Source organism: Nomascus leucogenys, chromosome 3, assembly GCF_006542625.1.
Source record: "Nomascus leucogenys isolate Asia chromosome 3, Asia_NLE_v1, whole genome shotgun sequence".
Classification (NCBI taxonomy): domain Eukaryota; kingdom Metazoa; phylum Chordata; class Mammalia; order Primates; family Hylobatidae; genus Nomascus; species Nomascus leucogenys.
In genome coordinates, this window is record NC_044383.1 from 52257429 (window position 1) to 52281654 (window position 24226).

The 24226-nt window shown below is 35.8% G+C and overlaps 1 protein-coding gene across 2 annotated transcripts in view; it reads right to left on the reverse strand.

Moving 5' to 3' along the window:
* Positions 1-1081: 1081 nt before the first annotated feature.
* The window catches only part of MEI4 (meiotic double-stranded break formation protein 4), a 239635-nt gene continuing 216490 nt past the window's right edge, over positions 1082-24226 (reverse strand). The window contains exon 5 of one of the 2 annotated variants that reach the window (XM_030802673.1): positions 1082-5002. In XM_030802673.1, the coding sequence (XP_030658533.1) occupies positions 4733-5002 (270 nt within the window). In that variant the 3' untranslated portion in view covers positions 1082-4732. The remainder of the gene's footprint in view (positions 5003-24226) is intronic. The other variant, XM_012502834.2, reaches the window with a different exon arrangement.

The window sequence follows — 24226 nt, forward strand, 5'->3', positions numbered from 1 at the left end:
TGTTGCCATTGCTTTTGGTGTTTTAGACATGAAGTCCTTGCCCATGCCTATGTCCTGAATGGTATTGCCTAGGTTTTCTTCTAGGGTTTTTATGGTTTTAGGTCTAACATGTAAGTCGTTAATCCATCTTGAATTAATTTTTGCATAAGGTGTAAGGAAGGGATCCAGTTTCAGCTTTCTACATATAGCTAGCCAGTTTTCCCAGCACCATTTATTAAATAGGGAATCCTTTCCCCATTTCTTGTTTTTGTCAGGTTTTTCAAAGATCAGATGGTTGTAGATATGCGGCATTATTTCTGAGGGCTCTGTTTTGTTCCATTGGTCTACATCTCTGTTTTGGTACCAGTACCATGCTGTTTTGGTTACTGTAGGTTTGTAGTATAGTTTGAAGTCAGGTAGCGTGATGACTCCAGCTTTGCTCTTTTGGCTTAGGATTGACTTGGCGATGCGGGGTCTTTTTTGGTTCCATATGAACTTTAAAGTAGTTTTTTCCAATTCTGTGAAGAAAGTCATTGGTAGCTTGATGGGGATGGCACTGAATCTATAAATTACCTGAAGGAGAACTACAAACCACTGCTCAACGAAATAAAAGAGGATACAAACAAATGGAAGAACATTCCATGCTCAAGGGTAGGAAGAATCAATATCGTGAAAATGGCCATACTGCCTAAAATATTTATTTCTTACAAGTTTCCAAGTGATGCTAATATGTCTGGGTTGGGGACCACATTTGAGGACCACTGCTTTATATATGGTCAGAGACAACTAAGGTTAATTAACATTATCACCTGGAAATCTTGCTGCTCCAGTGGACTGACTAAACACTTACATAAACACAACTACTGACAGAAATACAACAAAAGTTCACCAACAATTTAAGCAGCTAGAGCAAAATTTAGATTAAAATGTCAGAAGAAAATACTATAAATATAGGGTAAATGCCCATGAAATATATAATTGAATTATTTAAATGTCTTAAATGTTTGTTAGAACATTATTTTATTTTCAGAAGCTTTGCTTCCTATTAGGGATAGATCTTTAAAATCCCTTTCATATTAAATAAAAACAGATGACTGTCATATTAAGTAAAAGACAAAAAAAGAGGCTGAGTTTATTTTTTATGTGTTTGTAATACTCTGTAATATTTAGAAAGTTCTTACAAGACCAGTATATTAACCAGATAAATTTTGTATTATACAATTCTATAAATAATTCAGAAAGAATAAATTAACTTTTAACAATAATAAAATCCTATATATTTTTTCAATATTAGATAAACATTAACAAGTTAATTATCTCCTTCAGCAAATATTGATGTAGTTTGGTCATTATACTGACTGCTAAAAGAAAGCTTGGTTTCATAAATCTGACAAAAGTTAAGGCTTAGTATGTTTTATTTTTGCAAATAATTGGTTGTAGACACTTGGTGCTTCATATTTTATGAATAAATGAAATTAGGTTATAATAAAGCAGAACTGTCAATATTTTCCCCACAATATGGCTTTCAGAAATTCTGCAAATGTACATAAAATTCTGGAAATGCAAATGACTTGTTTCCCTGCCTCTCTTGAAACATGCTGACCTTGCCTAAAAGACAACAGATACCATTAAGAAGTACAAGGCCTGTGAGATAATTGTATATATTTTTCCAAGAACAAACCAATCAGATTTGTTTTCTCTCCCCATTTTGCTTATCATTACAGCCTCACAGTCTACCTAAACACCTCTGGAGGGAGCTCTGTACCTTTTAGGACATTATTGTTTGAAGACAATCTGTAACTTGGCTGCAGTCTTGAGTAGCAAGATGCTACAACCTTGAAAAGGTCAAAGATGCTGTTCCTCTGGTTTGCTTATAGATAGGACAACTTGTTTACAGCAGTTAAAAAATCCAAAATAAGCTAATCATAAGCTAGTAATTTCCACTGTTGTGCCTTAAGGTTCATAGTTAAGCATGTATAAAGCTTTGAGGACAATTGCAAAGAAGTGGTGCTTGTGAAAGTTTCCTGAAGTGCCAGGAGAGCTGCACATAACAGGCAGTGCAGTAAAGTAGGAGTGTGGAATTGGAAGATGGACTTCCTCAGGATGAAACCTAACTGCCACTTCCTGGTGTTGTGAACTTGGGCAAGTTCTGAGTTCTTCATCTCTAAAATACAGATTCAGGAAATAACTGTACCTTTCTCATACAGTTGCTGGGAGAATCAAAAAGGTTAATATATGTAAAATGCTTAGGTAAGTACCTGGCTATTTGGTATTATACATATCGTATATATATATATGTATAATATTACTTATTCATATATTTTATTATATAAATGTATATAAAATTTAATATATATTTACTCTCATATAAAATATATATTTATTATAACTTATAATAAATAGTATGAGTTATAGCAATTATCATCACTTTTTATTTCCTTCATTTTTATGATCATTCTATGGTTCTCTTTATTTCCTGTCCTATCTTATATCCAGTTTCAATGCTGCCCAATTACTACTGACTGACTCCATTACTCTTATCCCTAAAACCTTAATTTTAAAGTTAGACATTACCTAAATATAAACTGTTATAATATTCTTAAACATTGTAATACCAGTTTAAATCATTCATTCATTCACTGCTTTACTGAAACACAGATAAAAGTCTCATTTTATCATTTTATCTTCTTTTTGACCAATAGATTTGGACCTTAATACTAATTTACTACACCATTCACTCTGATATAGACTGAAACACAGGATAATGAAAGTTTAAGTACCATATACTTGGTGGAAGTTAAGTGTTTATATAAAATGGATACCAAATGGAAATAAAATGTTTCTCCATTTTGTGCATTCACAGTGATCCCAACATCTTGCATCTTCTTTTATAATAAATACATTTCCTAGGCTAATTTTCAGAACTTGAAGCCTTGGAGACCACTGAAATTAATAAATTTGTTGTAGTTCCAAAAGTTTCTTAGCTGATCATTACATTGGCTGGCTGCAATGGGGAAAGGGCCATTGCTGGTATTTGTGTATTTACCAATCTTGTTTAATCACAATGAAAGAAGATGAAGGTGTCATGGAAAGTGGATTTTGTGTAATGCCATCAACTGAAGTGATGTCCATAAGCCTTCACAGGTGTTCACAGGAATCAGACATTAGAAAAATTAGAAAAATCCCTCCTAATCCAAGATTTGGAATATCCTTCTTGTATTCAACTGGTACTTGTTGTGAAGTAAATTATTGGCCCTAAATACCTACCTACATCCATGCTCATTGCCATGTAACTGCAAGTTCTCCCACTCAAGGTGAAGCCTACTCCCCTGTCACTTTTCTTTGAGCTTGACTATTTGATGTACTTTGACAATGCATGTGGATGGAAGTGCTAATGTGACATTTCTCAGCCTAGCCTTTCATCTTGCTCAACTGTCACTGCCATGAGAGGAGCTGCCACTGCCATGAGAGGAGCTTCCACTGAGGTTCTCAGAATATGCACATGTGGAAGAGAAGAAAGCCTGACTTTTAGCAAGAAGCCTATTCCTGTGGTATGTGCAACCTGAGCAGAGCTTTTCATTAAAGTCCAGTCCAAATCAGCTGATCCTTGAGTGACCTGCATATATCTGAGAAATATTATTGTTGTATACCACTGATATTTTATGATTGATTATCTGTTACATAACAAAAGCTGACTGACATACATGTAGTTTCAGGATTATCAAAAAGGCATTATCTTTTCAAAAATGCTAGAAATAATTCCAAAGATAATCGTGCCAGATGACATAATTGTATATACATTGTAGGTGGAATTAGCAAGATTACTTTTAATGCCAATGACATTTAGGAATGCTAATTAACTTATAAAACACTATCACGTATCATTAATAAAGAAAATTTATATTTTGTGTTCCGTAAATGGCTCTATAGGAAATGTAACATATACTCATTAAGTTTGTGGTTATGATTTTAATCGTTGAAATGAAGTCAATGAAATTGTATAACTGAAAAATTCAACCAAATAACTATAAATTTCATTTTCAGATGGATATTAGAATTTATAAAGTATCTCTAGTGACTTAATTGTGTACTATTTAACAATTACAAGACTATTATAACATATTTAATCAACAGAATTGAAACAAGTATTTGTTGAAAAACAAAGAACATTTTAAACAACTAACAGTATTTTCAAAAGAGCTCGACCAATGTTTTAGCCATATGAAATAAAAAGCAATTGAGTTTCCAAAGGTTAAAAAAATTCTACTTCTATATGATTCTTGTCTAAGATGAAAGCAATGATATAAGTTCAACTATGTAAGAAAAAGTTTTTAAAATTGCATTTATGACCACTTATATTCCAACACTTTGTGTTGATAATGCAACTAAACTTTAAAAATCTCTTTGATTACCATTTAGCATCAATTACATGGAAATCTTTTACAGCTTCAATATCTTTTAAGAGACAGACAATTAATGGTCCATTTTACAGAATAATAGAGCTAAACCATATTAAGTGAAATAAAATACAGTTACATGGGAATAAGGATGGCATTACCAACTGAAACTGGCTGATTTTAGTATAGAAATATGACTCATAAAATTTCATACAATTTAAGACTAACCATTAAGTTGAATTGATAATTATATTTAGAGATCAATTCTAAAATGCTAATTAAAATACTATTGAAAATCTTTTCAATATGAGATTTTCATATATTCTACTTTATTATGCTTCAAACGTGGTAAATTGCTAAGGAATGGAGTTATTTTTAAGAGTTTCTATCTGTGCTAAGTTCAAAAGAATGCCCACTCTCCATAAATAAAAAGTAAACAAAGGAAATGTATCAGAAAGTTGGAAAATAGTTTCATCATGCTTCTGAAGAAATTTCTTGATTTCTTGGTCATCATGACCTATACCTGAAGTGTTGCCTTCTTTGGTTTCCTTTTGAAGAAGCTGCTCCAGAACCCGGAACAGGTAAAAAATGTTTTCATAGCGTGACACATCATAACTGGCTTGCTCCTACAAATAAACAACAAACTCCTTTAAAAAATTGGCTATAAATTACCTAAGAAAAAAAAATATATATGTATTATATACATAATCTATGCAATATATATAGCATGGAATACTATTGCAGCTATAAAAAGAGAACAAAATCGTGTCTTTTGCAGCAGTGCAAATGCAGCTAGAGGCCATTACCTAAGCAAATCAATTAATGCAGGAACAGGAAACCAAATACCACAGATTTTCACATATAAGTGGAAGCTAAACATTGAGTACACATGAACAGCAAGATGGGAACAATAGACACCAGGGACTACTATAACAGGTAGGGTCAGAGGGAGGGGGTAATAACTGAACAACTACCTATTGGGTACTGTGCTCACTACCTCGGTGAAAAGATCATTTGCATACCAAACTGCAGTGACACAGAAATTATCCACGTAATAAACTTTCACATGTACCCCGTGAAGCTAAAGTAAAAGAAAAAAAAAACAAAAAAATAGTTGAATTGGACTATATTGAACTAAGAAGCTTCTGCATAGCAAAGGAAACGATCAAGAGGGCAGAGGTAACTTACAGAATGAGAAAATATATTTGCAAACTAATTATCTGAATAAATGGACTAATATCCAGAGTATGCAAGAAACTCAAGCAATGCAACAATAAAAAATAAATAATCCAAGTAATAAGGGGGCAAAGGACATGAACCAACATGCCTTAGGAGGAGACATACAAATGGGTAAGTTATACAAAAAAATGCTCAACATAATCATCAGGGAAATGCAAATAAAAACTACAGTGTGATCCATCTCATTCCAGTTACAATGGCTATTATTAAGAAGACAAAAAAAACCCAGAAGCTGGTGAGAATGTGGATAAAATGGAATGTTTATGTACTGTTAGTAGGAATGCAAATGAGTGTATCCATGGAAAGCAGTATGGTGATTTCTCAAAAAAAACAAAAAATAGAATTACAATATAATCCAGCAATCCCACTACTATTTGTCCAAAGGAAATTAAATCAGTCTATCAAAAGGATACCTGCATCACCATGTTTACTGGAACCCTATTCACAATAGCCAAGATCCAATTCTGTGAAGAAAGTCATTGGTAGCTTGATGGGGGGATGGCATTGAATCTATAAATTACCTTGGGCAGTATGGCCATTTTCATGCTATTGATTCTTCCTACCCATGAGCATGGAATGTTATTCCAATTGTTTGTATCCTCTTTTATTTCACTGAGCAGTTGTTTGTAGCTCTCCTTGAAGAGGTCCTTCACGTCCCTTGTAAGTTGCATTCCTATGTATTTTATTCTCTTTGAAGCAATTGTGAATGGAAGTTCACTCATGATTTGGCTCTCTGTTTGTCTGTTATTGGTGTATAAGTATGTTTGTGATTTTTGCACATTGATTTTGTATCCTGAGACTTTGCTGAAGTTGCTTATCAGCTTAAGGAGATTTTGGGCTGAGACAATGGGGTTTTCTAGATATAAAATCATGTCATCTGCAAACAGGGACAATTTGACTTCCTCTTTTCCTAATTGAATACCCTTTATTTCCTTCTCCTGCCTGACTGCCCTGGCCAGAACTTCCAACACTATGTTGAATAGGAGTGGTGAGAGAGGGCATCCCTGTCTTGTGCCAGTTTTCAAAGGGAATGCTTCCAGTTTTTGCCCATTCAGTATGATATTGGCTGTGGGTTTGTCATAGATAGCTCTTATTATTTTGAGATACGTCCCATCAATACCTAATTTGTTGAGAGTCTTTAGCATGAAGGGTTGTTGAATTTTGTCAAAGGCCTTTTCTGCATCTATTGAGGTAATCATGTGGTTTTTGTCATTGGTTCTGTTTATATGCTGGATTATGTTTATTGATTTGCATATGTTGAACCAGCCTTGCATCCCAGGGATGAAGCCCACTTGATCATGGTGGATAAACTTTTTGGTGTGCTGCTGGATTCGGTTTGCCAGTATTTTATTGAGGATTTTTGCATCGATGTTCATCAGGGATATTGGTCTAAAATTCTCTTTTTTTGCTGTGTCTCTGCCAGGCTTTGGTATCCGGATGATGCTGGCCTCATGAAATGAGTTAGGGAGGATTCCCTCTTTTTCTATTGATTGGAATAGTTTCAGAAAATTTCCTCCTTGTACCTCTGGTAGAATTCAGCTGTCAATCCATCTGGTCCTGGACTTTTGTTGGTTGCCAATTTCGGAGCCTGTTACTGGTCTATTCAGAGATTCAACTTCTTCCTGGTTTAGTCTTGGGCGGGTGTATTTGTCGAGGAATTTATCCATTTCTTCTAGATTTTCTAGTTTATTTGCATAGAGGTGTTTATAGTATTCTCTGATGGTAGTTTGTATTTCTGTGGGATCGGTGGTGATATCCCCTTTATCATTTTTTACTGAGTCTATTTGAGTCTTCTCTCTTTTCTTCTTCATTAGTCTTGCTAGTGGTCTATCAATTTTGTTGATCTTTTCAAAAAACCAGCTCCTGGATTCATTGATTTTTTGAAGTGTTTTTTATGTCTCTATCCATGTAGTTGAGCAGTTTTGAGTGAGTTTCTTAATCTTGAGTTCTAGTTTGATTGCACTGTGGTCTGAGAGACAGTTTGTTATAATTTCTGTTCTTTTACATTTGCTGAAGAGTGCTTTACTTCCAACTATGTGGTCAATTTTGGAATAGGTGTGGTGTGATGCTGAAAAGAATGCATATGCTGTTTATTTGGGGTGGAGAGTTCTGTAGATGTCTATTAGGTCTGCTTGGTGCAGAGTTGAGTTCAGTTCTAGATATCTTTGTTTACTGTCTGTCTCATTATTCTGTCTAATGTTGACAGTGGGGTGTTACAGTCTCCCATTATTATCGTGTGGGAGTCTAAGTCTCTCTCTTTTTAGGTCTCTAAGGACTTGCTTTATGAATCTGGGTGCTCCTGTATTGGGTGCATATATATTTAGGACAGTTGGCTCTTCTTGTTGAATTGATCCCTTTACCATTATGTACTGGCCTCCTTTGTCTCTTTTGATCTTTGTTGGTTTAAAGTCTGTTTTATCAGACAGTAGGATTGCAACCCCTGTCTTTTTTTGTTTTCCATTTGCTACTTTAAAGTTCATATGGAACCAAAAAAGAGCCCACATTGCCAAGTCAATCCTAAGCCAAAAGAACAAAGCTGGAGGCATCATGCTACCTGACTTCAAACTATACTACAAGGCTACAGTAACCAAAATAGCATGATACTGGTACCCAAACACAGATATAGAAAAATGGAAGAGAAGAGAGCCCTCAGAAATAATGCCACATATCTACAACCATCTGATCTTTGAAAAACCTGACAAAAACAAGAAATGGGGAAATAATTCCCTATTTAATAAATGGTGCTGAGAAAACTGGCTAGCCACATGTAGAAAGCTGAAACTGGATCCTTTCCTTACACCTTATATAAAAATTAATTCAAGATGGATTAAAGACTTAAATGTTAGACCTAAAACCATAAAAACCCTAGAAGAAAACCTAGGCAATACCATTCAGGACATAGGCATGGGCAAGGACTTCATGTCTAAAACACCAAAAGCAATGGCAACAAAAGCCAAAATTAACAAATGGGATCTAATTAATCTAAAGAGCTTCTGCACAGCAAAAGAAACTACCATCAGAGTGAACAGGAAACCTACAGAATGGGAGAAAATTTTTGTAATCTACTCATCTGACAAAGGGCTAATATCTAGAATCTACAGTGAACTCAAACAAATTCACAAGAAAAAAAACAACCCCATCAACAAGTGGGCAAAGGATATGAACAGACACTTCTCAAAAGAAGACATTTATGCAGTCAAAAGACACATGAAAAAATGCTCATCATCACTGGCCATCAGAGAAATGCAAATCAAAACCACAATGAGAAACCATCTCACACCAATTAGAATGGCAATCATTAAAAAGTCAGGAAACAATAGGTGCTGGAGAGGATGTGGAGAAATAGGAACACTTTTACACTGTTGGTGGGACTGTAAACTAGTTCAGCCATTGTGGAAGTCAGTGTGGCAATTCCTCAGGGATCTCGAACTAGAAATACCATTTGACCCAGCCATCCCATTACTGGGTATATACCCAAAGAATTATAAAACATGCTGCTATAAGGACACATGCACATGCATGTTTATTGCGGCACTATTCACAATAACAAAGACTTGGAACCAACCCAAATGTCCAACAATGATAGACAGGATTAAGAAAGTGTGGCACATATACACCATGGAATACTATGCAGCTGTAAAAAATGATGAGTTCATGTCCTTTGTAGGGACACGGATGAAGCTGGAAACCATCATTCTCAGCAAACTATCGCAAGGACAAAAAAACAAACACTGCATGTTCTCACTCATAGGTGGGAATTGAACAGTGAGAACACATGGACACAGGAAGGGGAAACATCACACACCAGGTCCTATTGTGGAGTGTGGGGAGGGGAAGGGATAGCATTTGGAGATATACCTAATGTTAAACGAAGAGTTAATGGGTGCAGCACACCAAAATGGCACAAGTATACATATGTAACAAACCTGCACGTTGTGCACATGTACCCTAAAACTTAAAGTATAAGAAAAAAAAAGATATTGGCTAGTGATTCAGTATTCTCCCATGTTTTATTTTGCCTGAGTGAAAAATCTTGCTATTTGAAAATAAAGTTTTCAGTTTAACCGCACCTTAAAAAAAATAGCCAAGATCTAGAATCTGTCTAAGCATCTATCAACATAAGAATGTATAAATGTCTCAGACGCTGTAGTGCACAGTCATACAGAGCTAGTTCAGATGTTTCTCTTTCAAGCCATGGTCTCTTGAGCATTCCCATGCTCTGGGTGTAAACATAGCAGCCATAGAGAGCTACATCCACAGTGAACTCTGAGCCTGCCTGTCCTCTCTTTCTTGGCTTCCCAGGTGTTTCATAATCACCCATGCCTTGCATAGAGTTACCAATGTGGCAATGGAGGCATCTGTGCCCTGAGCCCAGTGCCATTACTGCCCCAGACTCCAGAGTCAGTATTCCTTCCCTGTAAGCCTGTACTTTAGGCCCCAGCTCTATGCTTGACCAACTCATCAGACTCCAGTGCCACCACGGATATAAAAGGGCTAGCAAACTTAACCCAATGCCAAAATGGATTTATTCAATTACAACTTCTCCAGCAGGAAAATAAAAGACTGAAAGGACCCTAGTAGTGATTGTTATTAAAGGTCCCAGCAATTCTCATCACAACTGCAGATATCCACAGTGTTTGCTGCCAAGGATGCCTGCAATCTTCATCAACCTTGACATCAGCTGATAGAACTATACAGAGACTATGCAACTTCACCCTTGGTGCTGGAACCTCTGAACTCCAACCAGCAAGCACCACTGTACACACCCACCCCATAAGGCATGATCTTTCAACACCAAAACTACTATGCAGAGTCTGAATAAATAACTTCTCCACCAAATGTGCAGACATCAGCATAAAGCAACAAGAAACATTAAAAACCAAAGAGGCATATCACCACAAAGACCACAATATTTTAGTAGTTGCCCCAAAGAAATGGGTATGTGCAAACTTTCTGAGAAATAATTAAAAATAATTATTTTAAGGAAGCTCAGCAGAGTTTAAGAAAATACACAGAATTAGTTTATTGAAACCAGGATAACAATTAAAAAATGATAAATTTTACAGAGATATTAAAATTGTGTTAGAAAAATTCTGGGGTTGAAAATACAATAAATAAAAAAATATTTTCAATAGCAGAATGCATCAAGTAGAAAAAAAGATTTAGAGACAAGTTATTTGAAAATATGCAAAGAAGAGAAGAAAACCAAATTTATGGAACAAAATCAAAAGATCAAGTATTGTAAATTATGAGTTAAAGAAGAGAAAGAAATATAAAGGGACAGAAATCTTATATTATTTAAAAAAAAAAAAAAAAAAAAAAGCTGGCCCGGCTCAGTGGCTCATGCCTGTAATCCCAGCACTCTGGGAGGCCGAGGAGGGCGGATCACAGGGTCAGGAGACCAAGACCATCCTGGCTAACACAGTGAAACCCAATCTCTCTCTACTAAACATACAAAAAATTAGCCAGGCATGGTGGCACACATCTGTAGTCCCAGCTACTCAGGAGGCTGAGGCAAGAGATTCACTTGAACCTGGGAGGCGGAGGTTGCAGTGAGCTGAGATAGTGCCACTGCACTCCAGCCTGGGAGACAGAGTGAGACTCTGCCTCAAAAAAAAAAAAAAAAAAAAAAGCTGAAAATTTCTACAATCTATAGAAAGATATAAATTTTCTGATACATAAAGGGCAAAGGTGTCTAATTATATTCAATCCAAACAAAACTGTACAAAAACATATTATAGCCATGGATTCAAAAATCAAAGTCAAAGAGAGGATCATGAGAGTAGCAAGAAAAAGAAGCATTATCACATACTGAAAAAGGAGCTTTCAGTAAGGCTATGAACAGAATTTTTAGAGGTCAGAAGAGAGAGATGATGTATACAAAATGCCCAGAAAAAACAAAGAATCCCCCCAAAACAACAACAAACTGCCAACCGAGACTAATTTATCTGGCAAAGCTGTCTTTCAGAAATGCATAAGAGATAAAGACTTTCCCAGACAAAAGTGTGAGAGTTTATCAACCCCCCGAACTGTCTTAAAAATTGTGAAAAGGAATTATTTAAGGTAAGAAACTGATGCTATTAGTAACCTAAACATGAAAGTATAAAACTCACTGGTAAAAAGTAAGTACAAAGTAAAATTAGAATATTCTAATTCTGTAAAAGTGGCATGTAAATCACTTAAATCTTAGGATGAAGCTTAAAAGAAAAAATACTAAAAATAATAATAGCTAAAATAATCTGTTAAAAGATACACAATATAAAAAGATGCAAATTGTGACACTGAAAACATAAAATGTGGGGAGATAGTAGAAGTGCAGATTTCTTTATGCAATGAAAGTTAAATTGGATTTACAATAGCAAAGACATGAAATCAACCTAACTGCTCATGAACCGTGGACTGGATAAAGAAAATGTGGTGCATATACATCACGGAATATTACGCAGTCATAAAAATGAATGAGTTCATGTCCTTTGCAGCAACATGGATGGAGCTGAAGGCCATTGTCCTAAGTGAATTAAAATAGAAACAGAAAACCAAATCCTGTATGTTCTCATTTATAAGTGAGAGCTAAATATTGAGTACACATGCACAAAAAAAGAAGAGCAATAGATACTGGGGCCTACTTGAGAGTGGGGAGTGGGAGTAGAGTGAGGATTGCAAAACTACCTATTGAGTACTATGCTTATTACCTATGTGAAAAAATATTCTGTACACCAAATCCCTGTGACACCCAATTTACCCATGTAATAAACTGCACATGTACTCCCTGAACTTAAAATAAAAAAAGTTGGAAAGAAAATTAAAGCTACATTGTTATCAGCTTAAAACATACTGTTATAACTATAAGATGCTTTACATGAGTCTTACGGTAATCACAAAGCAAAAAGCTTTGTAGATACACAAAAGATAAAAAGTAAAAATTCAAAGCATAACACTAGAGAAAAATATGTAATAGCAAAGAATGTAAGAGAAGGAAAAAAATGTACAAAATAACCAGAAAACAACAAAACCACAGTACTAAGTTCTTACTTTTCTACAATTATTTGAAAGTAAATGGATTAAGTTCTCCAATCCAAAAACATTGAGTGGCTGAATGGATAAAAAAAATTACCCAATTAAATGCTGCCTACAAGTGACTGACTTGATCTTTAAGTACACAAATACACTGAAAGTGGAGGGATAGAAATAGATATTCCAAGTAAATGAAAACCAAATATAGAAAGGGCAGCTATACTATATATAACATAAATGTTCCTATAAATGTAGTGCACCATATTATCATAATGAAGAATAAAAGCCATATGATAATCTGAGTAGATACAGAAAAGGCATTTGACAAAATTAAACATCATTTCATGCTAAAAACTTTCAGTGAATTAGATAGAAGGGATGTAACTCCACAAAAGAAAAGCTATATATGACAAGTCCATAGTTAACATCATAATCAATGGTAAAAAGTTGAAAGTCTTTCCTCTAAGACCAAGTACAAGACAAGGATACCCACTCTTTCCACTTGCATTCAACATAGTACAGATGTTCCTCAACTTACAATGGGATTACATTTGAATAAACCCATTGTAAGTTGAAAATATTGTAAGTTCAAAATGTGTTTAACAGATCTAACCTGTCAAACGTCATAGTTTAGCCTAGTTTACCTTAAATATGCTCAGAACACTTACATTAGATTATATTACATTTGGAAAGAAAACATCTAAAATAAAGCCTATTTTATAATAAAGTGTTGACTATCACACATAATTAACTGAACAGTCCTCAAAGTGAAAAATAGAATGGTTGTATGAGTACTTGAAGTGTGCTTGTGCTGACTGTGCATTGCTTTGACACTACTTTAAATTGAAATTTTGTAAGTTAACCATCACAAGTCAGGGACTCTCTGTACTGAAAGCCCTTGCCAGAGCAGTTGGTCAAAAAAGAAAAAAAAAAAGGAAATAAAAGGCATTCAAGTTAGAAAGAAAGAAGTTAAACTGTCTCTGTTTGTAGACAATATAATCTTATATATAGAAAACCCTGAAGACTCCCTCAAAAAATGTCAGAATAAATAAGTAAAGTGGAAGGTGTGAGCCCCCAAAATCTGAGACAGGTCTCAGTTAATTTAGAAAGTAAGTTTATTTGCCAAAGTTGGGCACATGCGTCCGTGACACAGCCTCAGGAGCTCCTGATGACATGTGCCTGAGGTGGTCAGACACAGTTCAGTTTTATACATTCTAGGGAGACATGAGACACAAATCAACATATGCAAGATGAACACTGATTCAGTCTGGAGAGGCAGGACAACTTGAAGCAAAGGTGAGACTTGAACCCAGGTGGGGGCTTTCTAGGTCACAGGTAGATAACAGACAAATGGCTGCATTCTTTTGAGTTTCTGATTAGCTTCTCTAAAGGAGGCAATCAGATATCCATTTATCTCAGTGAGCAGAGGGGTGACTTTGGATAGAATGGGAGACAGGTTGGCCCTAATCACTTCCCAGCCTGAATTTTCCCTATAGCTTAGTGATTTGGAGGCCCCAAGATTTATTTTCCTTTCACAAAGGATACAAAATCAATATACAAAAATCAGTAGTGCTTCTATACACTTAACAATGAACTAGCCACACAATCAAGAGAATAATTCCATTCACAATAGCTACAAAAATCCAAAATACTTAAGAATACATTTAACCAAGGAGGTGAAAAAACTATACATTAAAAACTATAAAATTCTGATTAAAGATACTGAAGAATATACAACTAAACAGAAAGATGCCCATGGTTCATGGACTGGAAGAATTAAATTGTTAAAATGCCTATAGTATCTCAAAGTAATATACAGATTCAATACAATTTTTATCAAAATTCCAACAAATTTTTTCACAGAAAAAAGAGAGATAAAAAATTTTAATAACTGTAAAGAGCTATAAAATACCTCATATAGCCAAAGCAATCTTAAACAAATAGGGAAAAGCTGAATGCATCATACTACCTGATTTCAAAATCTGCTACAAGGCTATAATAATCAAAACAGTATGGTATTGGACTAACAACAGACATAGTCCAGTGGATCAGAATAGTGAACCAGAAATAAATCCACAAATTTATGGTCAATTGCTTTCCCCAGAAAGAACAAAAATATACAGTAGAAAAAGGACAATCTCTTCGATGAATGATGCTGGGAAAACTGAATATTCACATGTAGAATGAAATTAGACACTCATCTCACACCATATACAAAAATCAACTCAAAATGGATAAAAAATTTAAACTTAAGATCTGAAACTGTAAAGCTGCTACATAAAAAAGGAGAAAGCTCTATGATACTGGTCTCGGCAATTATTTTTTGGATATGATCCCAAAGTACAGGCCAAAAAAGAAAAGCTAGTCAAATGGAATTATACTAAGCTAAAAAGCTTCTGAACAGCCAAGGAAACAATAAACAGAATGAAGAAATAACTTGCATGATGGGAGAATATATATTCAAATCATATACCTGATAAATGGCTAATATTAAAAATATATAAGAAAGTCAAACAATTCAATAGTAAAAAAATAAACAGCCTGATTAAAAATGGGCAAAGGACCTGAACAGACATTTCTCAAAAGAAGACATACAAACAGCCAATAGGTATATTAAACAATGCATTAATAATACCAATCATCAGGGAAATGTAAATTAAAACCACAATGAGGTATCACCTCATACCTGTTAGGATGACTATCATCAAGAAGACAATAGATAACTGTTGGTGAGGGTATGGAGAAAAGGAAACCCTTCTAAACTGTTGGTTGGAATGTAGATTGGTCGGTCATTACAGAAAAGAGATGCCTCTAAAAAATTCAAAAAAAATGTTACTAGCCTATGATCCAGTAATTCTACTACTGAGTATATATCTAAAGAAAATGAAAATCATTATGTCAAAGAAATATCTGTATACTACATTCATTGCAGCATTATTCACAATAACCAAGATAGGGAATCAACTTATGTGTCCATCAACCAGATGAACAGGTGAAGAAAATGTACTATATATACACAATGAACTATTATTCAGCTTTAAAAAAGAAAAGAAAATCCTGTCATTTGGGATAACATGGATGAACCCAAGGACATTATGTTAAGTTAAAGTATCCAGGCACAAAAAGACAAATACCACATGACCTCACTTATATATAGATACTAAAAAAGTTGAACTCATAGTAACAGAGACGAAAATGTTGGTTACCAGAGACCGAGGAATAAGGGTACTGGGGAGATGTCAACGGACACAAAATTTCTGTTAGATACAAGGAATAAGTTCAAGACACCTGTTGTGCATCATGGTAAAGTTAATAACAATAAGTATATACATGAAAATTGTTTTAAGAAGTATATTTTAAGTGTTCTTATCACAAAAATATAAGTATGTATATATGAAATATATATTCCCTTGATTTGAAATGACTTTTACTCTGAAGTTAACTCTCTACGGGCCATTTACTAACTAGCTTGAAACTTCTGAAGCATAGGAGAAAGCACCAAAGCAGCTAACAAATAAGCAAGGGCTTAGCTAGGGGCCCAGTGCAGTAGAGCATCTGACTGTGCTTGCAACAATGCTCAAATGCTCAAGAACAGAGTCAAAAAATCACATGCAAGTTATATACCTACTTACAAACATAAAATCAATGAGCTCATGATTACAACAGAAGCACATACTGGTTTAAAAGTATGTTTCTTCCAAAGGTTGTGTTATATTCTTTCTCTCTCCCCATAACCTAGGTGTTGGGTCTATACTGAGGGAGTATAAAGCTCTGGTTAGAGCAGAGTACAGTTAATTAGGGGAAATTTCCTAGAGATGAATTGTGAGGCAGGGCACAAAGGGAGTGAGGGGTATAGATTGGTGAATCATCTTTTGATCCAAGTGCCCAGAAAAGAAGGATGAAAAGACTCAGTAAGTATTAATCCATTTTGCTTTATACAGATAATGGCCATTATCTGCCTAAAATGTTGAATCCAGGAGACTAGTTCTAAAGGGTTTATGTCTAATATGTGTGATAACTTTGGAAAAGTTCTAAAACTGTTAGTATTTTGGATCTTGACATTTTACCCTTTTTTCCTATGGGAAACAATTCAACAAGTATGCATGTTGTGTACATAAGTATTTGTGAAAGAAATATATATATATATATATATATATAACATACAATTAAAAAAATTTGTCATTATATGACTTATTTAAAAATGATGATTTTCTCATTAATCTATTTTATTTTTCACAAGTCTGTTTCTTGAAGCTGAATTTATGTAACAAGGTAATAGCAAAATGAGTAAACTGAAAAAAAAGCCTACAAAGAGGAGTTTGTAAAAGAATCACAAAAAGAAAAGGATGATTTGTATTTGTCTGACACAAACATCTACTGAAACTCCCAATAAGGACATATGTGGCAGAGGCCCTTGTTGGTTGAGATCTTTGAGAAACTAGAATATTACTTTGTAAGTAACATTCTTTTGGGGAATTCCTTCTTTGTAAAGGAATGCTATCAAATTAACATATATTAATTGCTTTATTAAATCCCAATTCAGTCATTTACTAGCTATATGATCTGGGAAAGTTATTTAACCTTTCTAAACTTCATTTTCCTCACCTAAAACTTGGAAATAATAACAATAACTCCTCTATTGGGATGCTGGGAGAATAAGATTATATATTTAAACCACAGCATAGGAGTATACACGTTCAAGTAAGTGTTATCTACTGTCTGTTATTATCGTTACTGTCATATTTTTACCCAAAGTGAAAAAAACAGTCTCAACTCTTAAGCTACTTTGTATCTAGAGAAAAATTACTAGTATTATTCAAGTACTACACTGTGGTGAATTATTGGAGGCATTTCAAGCTCATTGTGAATTGCTCATCTAGAGATGTGTAAAGAACCTTATCTACATTTCCCTATCAAGAAACTCCTTCATAGACAGTAGTAATCTACAAGATAATTCCTTTTTGCATAGAAGGATGGTACTAAGGAATCTAAATTTGAATTGATTATTTTAAAGATTTTCTAATATCACAAGACCCTGAAGAAGGTGTAAGTGTGTGTTAAATAGAGTCTTATGAGATATGAACAACTGAAAAATGGTCCAATCAACCAATTCCCTATCTCCAACACCCTAATGTAACACAATATTTACAAAACTAGCTTGATTTCTTTATTTAAACATATTCTCAGGTTATCTGAATAATGTCAGATGGATAAAGTTCTTCAAGTCTATTCTAAAGGAAAGTTGATGTGATTTTCTGATCCCTAAGTAATGTGCTCTTTTAGTGTCTAACCCAATATCATCATAGATTAAATCCCAAGTGCCTTAAAAATTTATCTTCACACATTTCTTTGGTGAAATACCCTGTGATTTTACTCACATTTATCACTGTCTTGGTCATTGGATTGAGCAGACTGGTGAATATGGTGATAAAATAGATGCCACATTGATATAAATTCTTGATCTCTTCACAAAGAGAGTTCATAATATATAGAGTTTGCATTTCTCTGTTCTCACAGATCTCTTCAGTCAATGTTCAAAAACTGTACCTTGCAGCTGCACTACTTTCTCAGTACCACTGTCTTAATTATGGGGCTGTCAACCCCACTTATAGGAAACTTTCCCTATTTTATACTACAATATTACAATCTAAAGCTGGAAATCTTTTTCAAGTACATATGAAAAGTAAATAGATCATTTGTTAGTCTGGACTTCCATCATCACAGTAGTTCTTAACCAAACAATACTGATCAATCTGTTTATTAATACAGGGTTTATTATGTGAAAGAACAAGGTTCAGGAACTGGAATAAAAGCAGCTAAATTCTCTAAGGACTAACTCAGCTGGCGGTACTTAGAAATTTAAAACTTACGTGTCTGTCTGCATTGCTCTAGTCCCTTCCTCCCTTCTGTCCTATCACAAATATTTATTGGGTACTTTCATGTGCCTAACTCAGGGGTAGGTGCTGGGGATCTAGGGATGAATAGGTCATGATCTCCACCTATAGGAGTCCCTGGTATACATCTAAGGAGATAAAGAAGTAAATAAATAATGGCAATGCAGAGTGCATGCTGTGTAAAAGAACTCTAAAGGAATAGTCATAGAGTGGGAGACGATGCTGAAGGGCAGGAAGTGCGCTGAACCAGGAATGATGACCCTGCAGAGTCAATTCCTTCTAGAGAGTATGGCCGCATTCTTCAGGAGAGGCGACTTGAAAATTGTTGGTACAGGAAAAAATGTCTGTTTGGCTGCTACCAAGGAGTATCTGCTCTGCTTAGTGATGATGCATTGAGACAAGGAGGAGGCAGAGAACTTAAACGAAGAGCAGGGAGAGGTGTCGTTAATCTCTGAAACAACTCAGAATAATCCTTACAATTTAGCTTTCTGTAGGATAATGGAACCAGATTTCCCTGATGTGGGCAGTCAAGGGCCAAATCAATTTTATGTGTTAACAAAATCTCAAAGAGTATGTTGGGATCCATGAGGACTATAATCACTTACATTTATACTTATATCTCTGAAAGAAGATACGTATAGACATGAGGAAGCATAAAAGCAGTATTCTTGGGAGAGAATGCTATATTTCACTGCGTTAGGCTAGTAATTAAGACAGGGCTTGAGAAAAGAAATCAAAGCTGGTGAAACATATGGGATATATTGAAAAGTAGAGATCTGTGTGTCCATTATTGATGGAAAACAAATGTTTAAATATCCAGTGAGGGTAAAATCAACAGAAAATATTCTTCCTAGGACTCTAAAGATTTTCTATAACAGCATCAAACTCTGCCCAACCAGGCAAAATACAGGAGCCAGATTTGTGGGAGAAGCATCAGTGACCGCCCAGCCACAGGCTAAAATCATTTCCTAGGTAGTGCTTAAACTTTGAAAAATTTACCAAAGTGAGCAGGTATACTTTTTAGGAGCAGTGGATACAAAACCCATGATTAGGGACAACAAGATTGGCTCACAAGAGAGCAGAACCTTTCCAATAATTTTGTTTAGAAATTGAAAGTAAATTTTATTGGCCTCAGATTATTACATTACAAAAGACAACTGAACAGAGCTGACTCAAAGAAATTAAAAGGCATCATATTTATCCCTTTTTATTCCTGTTTTTAATATGTATCATCACTAATTCCATACAGTTTATCAGAACATGCATGAAAGACTTAGTGAACTGCACAACGAATGAAAAGAAGAAAAAAAGCTGTACGTATTCTGTATTCTTATAGACACTTGTATTATGTTTATTTTTTCTGTTTTTTAAAAAAATACAATCAATCACCATTCACCACACCTGCCTTTCTTAATCAAGTTTTTTGCGGTATAATTTAGGTACAGTGTAATTCACCCTTGTCAGGTCTTTATGTACTAATTTTGATAAATTACTTTTTAGAAGAAATATCATAATATTAAAAATTTCTGCATAAAGAAAAAGTAATCATACATGTATATATTATTTAATATTTCAAACACTTTGTCACATTCTACATAATTCTTATTAAAAATATAAAAACCATTCAGTAAGTCTGCTTCTAACTACAATTCATAAAATACTTCACATTTAACTATAATTTTGGTGCCTGAAGATAATCTAGAGAAATTTTTTTCCACTTAATAAACAGTAAACATATTTTCTCTTAGTTATGATTTTCCTTTTTAAAAATAATTTCAACTTTTGTTTTAGATTCAGGGGGTACATGAGCAGGTATGTTATATGGGAGAAATTTTTTTAAAGAAGGTTCATATGTAATACAAAAAGCTTAGGAGAAGGAACTAGACTTCAAACTATGAGATAGTTTTCCTAATTTAACTATTTTCATAATCTTCATGTTAAGAAACAGCTGGGGCAATTTATCTGTCACAGAAAAAGCCAAATGGTCCCAGAAAAAGCTTTCTTGTGTTAGGCAAGAGTTCTTACCTAATGATAAATATTTTTGAAAAAGGAGTATAGAACACGAAAGGGACTTTGGCTTATTGATGCTTTTATAAATTCTCTTCAAATAACACTTCCTTAGTGGCTAAGTCAAGCACAGTGCTAAGACAGAAATTACACAACAATCAACAAAGAGGACGGCTTTGTATCCTTTAGGCCTTACCATTCATTGCAGCTTTACATATGTAAATAATTATAGAACAATATGAGATGTCTATAAGACGGTTATGTCCAAAGTGTTACTGTAGTAGTGTTGCTACTGAATGAGTTATAGTCGACAGGAAGTCAACACTCAGCAAATCTCTGTTTAGAAAATCAAACTAGCAAAATCTTCAAAGTACAACTAAGTACATTCTGGGAAATTCACATTAGCTTAAATGCACGGAAAATAATGCAAATGGGAGAACAACTTAGGATGCATATGTTAATACACACGTTTAAAAAACTGGTTCTTGCAGCCTTTTAAGATAGCTGTTGAGTGGCACCTGACACTCACCTTCTCTACAAAGCAGGAGCAAAAACAGTCAGTAGATAATCAAACATCAAATAAGAGTGTCTAAGAGAGAACACTGGGATGCAGCAAGGCAATGACAGAGAACCTCTAAAGCATGGAAAGAGAAAGAAGTAAAGAAGACAGCCTGGCCAGGACTGGCTTGGAGCCAGGAGGCACTCTCCATTGTGGGAAAAATATCTTTTTCCACAGACGTCCCCACTGCAGGCCCCTGCAATCCCAGCCATTGGAGAGTTCCTAAGCCCTTGTGGGCCCTGAGACTAGCATGTAAAGTTTCCTGGAATCTAAGCAATTCCATTGTTAGAGAGAGGGAGTTTGTACTGGGTCCCACACCCTCCCCAAGATCCAAGCAGATGCAGCATGGAGCCAATTGGAGAGTCCAGCCTCCACCAAACTACATACTGTTTGGGGCCCAACAGCCCCTCTATCTCCACATCACTGAAGTCCTACTGACATCATCCTACATTTATCCAGAGAGCTGTAGTGACATAAGGCCAGCTGGACTGAGTGGAGGGGCTAGTTCTCAAGCATTCTCACCCATGCAGTGTCCTATAGCCTAGGAAATGGGCTGCCTCCAGGACAGAGAGAGTAATAGAATGCACTCACTAGAGCCTGAGAGCCACCTGCTTGAGACTGATGCCACTGACAGTAACCCTGCCCCCTCCAGCAGTAGGGCCAGAGAACACCTGCATGCACCCTAAGGGGGTTCTGGGACAAGCCTGTAACACCAACTGTCACCACTTCCAAGGTCTGAGCATGCCATCTGGAGATCCAGGGGTAAGCCTGCCCTACCCAAGTCAGCCCATGCCCATGTGTACCACTGGGGGATAGGATCACCCTGCCTACAGCCTCTTGCAGTGGCACCTATGCATAATGTCTGGGAGCCTAGAGATCAACCTGACCTTACCACCACCAGCAGCATTCAACAGGGGAGCTTGAGGAAAGGTTGCCTTTACCACCACTGCTGCTGGCAATGACATGCAAGCACCATCATGGTGAGTAGGGGGTGGCTTGCACAGACTACCACTACCACCACACCCACTATGTACACCACTCAAAGGCCTGAGGACATGCCTGTCCACTAAGCCCACCACTGCTACTGACAACACACAAACAATATGCCTGGAAGTCCAAGGACCGGCTCACCCAGACATATTACCACTGGTGTCAGTGGACACTGCCTGGGGGCCAAAGAACTGGCAAACCTGTGCCCAAGGACCTGCCCTCTTGATGCTCCTGTCCCCAGCAAAGTCTCACCACAGCATCCACTAACAACTGCAGCCCAAGCAAATGAGGAAGACACAAACTTGACATTGATTACAGCCGCCTCAAATCATACAAAATCTAACCTACTGTGCACACCCACATTCAAAGCAAAATAATCTTATTGAATCAACATTATAGATACATCAATAAAAAAGTCCCTATGAAAATCAATCCATCAAACTTGAAACAGCAACTGTTGTACCATATGCACAAATTTCAATGTAAGAACATGAAAATATGAAAAAGCAAGAAAACATGACAATTTCAAAGGAATACAATAATTCTTCATTAAAAGATACCAACAAAAAGGAAATTCATGACATCACTGAAAAAAAGTTCAAAATAATAATATTGAATAAACAGTGAAATACAAGAGAGCAAAGGTTAAACAACACAAAAAAGTCAGGAAAACAATACATGATCTAAAAGACAAATTCAGAAGAGATAGATATCATCAGAACAGAAATCAAACTGAAATACTGGAACTAGAGATTTCAATAAATATAATCAAATCACAAAAAGGCATCTTCAACAATAGACTTCATAAGCAAAATAATTGTTAAACTTGAAAATAATCTGTCTGACACAAAAAGGAGAAAGAAAAAGAATGAAGAAAGCATACATGATATATGAGACACCAGAAAGTGAAGAAATACATGAATTTGCAGTGCTGTAGAAGGTGAGAAGGTTGGCAAAATAATAGAAAACATATTTAACAAATTAATAGCAGAAAACTTCCCAAGTCTTGCAAGAGACACAGACATCCAAATACAAGGAGCTCAAAGAATCCCAAAAAGATTCAACTCAGAAAGTTCATTTCCAATGCATGTTAGAGTAAAACTGTCAAAAGTAAAAGACAAAGAGAGAATTCTAAAAACAGCAAGAAAGAAGTATCTGTATTAGTTCATTTTCACGTGCTATAAAGAAAGGCTTGAGCTTGGATAATTTTTAAAGGAAAGAAGTTTAATTGACTCACAGTTCTGCAGGGCTGAGGAGGCCTCAGAAAACTTACAATCATGGTGGAAGGGGAAGCGAACATGTCTTTCTTCACATGGCAGCAGGAAGAAGATGTGCCAAGTAAAGGAGGAAAAGCCCCTTATAAAGCCATCAGATCTTGTGAGAACTCATTCACTATCATGAGAACAACATGAGGGTAACCGCCACCATGATTCAATTACTTCCCACTGGGTCCCTCCCACAACATGTGGGAATTGTGGGAACTATGATTCAAGATTAGATTTGGGTGGGGACATAGCCAAACCATATCATTCCACCCCAGCCCCTCATAATCTCATGTCCTCACATTTCAAAACAAAATCATGCCCTTCCAATAGTCCCCCAAAGTCTTAACTCATTCTAGTATTAACCCTAAAGTCAAAGTCCAAAGTCTCATCTGAGACAAGGCAAGTCACTTCTCTCTATGAGCCTGTAAAATCAAAAGTAAGTTAGTAACTCCCTGTAAGCAATGGGGGTACAGGCATTGGGTAAATATGCCTGTTCCAAATGGAAGAAATTGGCCAAAACAAAGGCGCCACAGGCCCCATGCAAGTCCGAAATCCAATTCAAAATGATCTCTTTTGACTCCATGTCTCATATTCAGGTCACACTGATGCTAGAGGTGGGCTTCCATGGCCTTGGGCAGCTCTGCCGCTGTGGGTTTGCAGGGTATAGCCCCCTTCCCAGCTGCTTTCATGGGCTGGCGTTGAATGTCTGCAGCTTTTCTAGGCACACAGTGCAAGCTGTCTGTGGATCTATGATTCTGGGGTCTGGACGATGGTGGCCCTCTTCTGACAGTTCCGCTAGGTAGTGCCCCTCTTCTGACAGTTCCACTAGGTAGTGCCCCAGTGGAGACATACATGGGGACTGCAACCCCACATTTCCCTTCC